The sequence below is a fragment of the Fulmarus glacialis genome, unplaced genomic scaffold (assembly GCF_000690835.1).
Source record: "Fulmarus glacialis isolate BGI_N327 unplaced genomic scaffold, ASM69083v1 scaffold18221, whole genome shotgun sequence".
Classification (NCBI taxonomy): Eukaryota; Metazoa; Chordata; class Aves; order Procellariiformes; family Procellariidae; genus Fulmarus; species Fulmarus glacialis.
In genome coordinates this window covers 2242-3517 of record NW_009194868.1, presented here as the reverse complement: position 1 = coordinate 3517, position 1276 = coordinate 2242, and the positions used below count along the sequence as shown (strand labels likewise).

Sequence of the window (1276 nt, the reverse complement as noted above, 5' to 3'; positions counted from 1 at the left end):
GGGCCGAGCATGTGGAGCAGAAGGCCCAGGAGATCCTGCAGCTGGAGCAACACCTCGCCAATGTGAGGGGGATGCCCACCCTGGGCTTTGGGGTGCCCCTGCCCAGCCCTTGGGCACCCCAGTCCCAGATCTTTTGGGACCTCCATGCCTGGTCCTTAGGGACCCCATCTCCATACCCTTGGGACCCTCCACTCCCAGCTGTTGGGAACCTTCATGCCTGGCCATTGAGGATCCCATCCCCTTGAGGACCCCATGGCAGATCCTCAGGGATCCCAGCCCCAACATCTTAGGAACCCCCAGTCCCAGCCCTCAGGACAACCACTCCAGCCCTTGGGGAGCCCTACATCCAGTCTTTGGGAACCCACTCTAGACCCTTGAGGACCCCATGCCCAGCCCTGGGGGACCCCTATGTCCAGCCCTTGGGTACCTCAACTCCTTGAGGACCCCAGGCCCAGCCCTCAGGGCCCCACTGGCAGCAGAGTGTTCCTGGGGCAGCAAGCTGTGAGGTTTGTGGGGCAGCAGCCCCTCTTGCCCCAGACCTATGCCCTGTCCCTGTGCCACCCCCAAGGCACGCAGCGGGATGGTGACAGCCGTGCCCACCCCGTGCAGATCACGGTGTCCGAGTACGATGACGTGCGGAGGGACGTCAGCAGCATGTACCACAAAGTGACCCTCGGTGAGCTGCAGCGCATCACCCCCACGGCGAGTACCCCCAGAGCCCAGCCTGCCACCACCTATCGCCTTTTTTTTTCCCCAGCTCCATGTCCCCTCTTGCTGCCAATCTCATGTCCCCAGGGCCAGCCTGCACCCTAGGTAAGACAGCACAAGCCCCACTGCAATACCCCCGTTTCCCCAGAAATGTTCTCGCTGCCCCCCCATATAAGTCCACTTGGGGGTGATGAAACTACCCTGCATATTCCTGGGTGGGAAGGGGTGGTGGGAGGCTGGAAAGCCTAGAGGGGGTTTCCTGTGCGGTGGCATGGAGGGAGGGGTCCCTTGCCCCCCCAACAGTGCCCACCCCCCCACCCTGGCAGCTCAAGTGGAAGCGCCTGCTGGACCGCATCTTCCATGACAACTTCTCGGAGGAGGAGGAGGTGGTGCTGCTGGCCAGCGACTACATGCACAAGGTGTCCAACCTCATCCGCGTGACGCCCAGCAGGTGAGGGGGCCTGGCACCCCCTGTGCCCCGGCACCTTCCCCAGCCTGGCAGGGGGTTGGCAATGGGGTGGGCACAGGGTGGCTGTGGCTGGGTTCGCTCCGCCACCCCCCTTGCACG

At 63.8% G+C, this 1276-nt stretch overlaps 1 protein-coding gene across 1 annotated transcript in view; it reads left to right on the top strand.

Moving 5' to 3' along the window:
- Positions 1-8: 8 nt before the first annotated feature.
- Positions 9-1276, top strand: part of ECEL1 (endothelin converting enzyme-like 1) — a gene marked incomplete at both ends in the record, with an annotated part of 3410 nt that continues 2142 nt past the window's right edge. Inside the window, 3 exons of the mRNA XM_009587915.1 lie at positions 9-62; positions 610-702; positions 1035-1159. Of these exons, the coding sequence (XP_009586210.1) occupies positions 9-62; positions 610-702; positions 1035-1159 (272 nt within the window). The remainder of the gene's footprint in view (positions 63-609; positions 703-1034; positions 1160-1276) is intronic.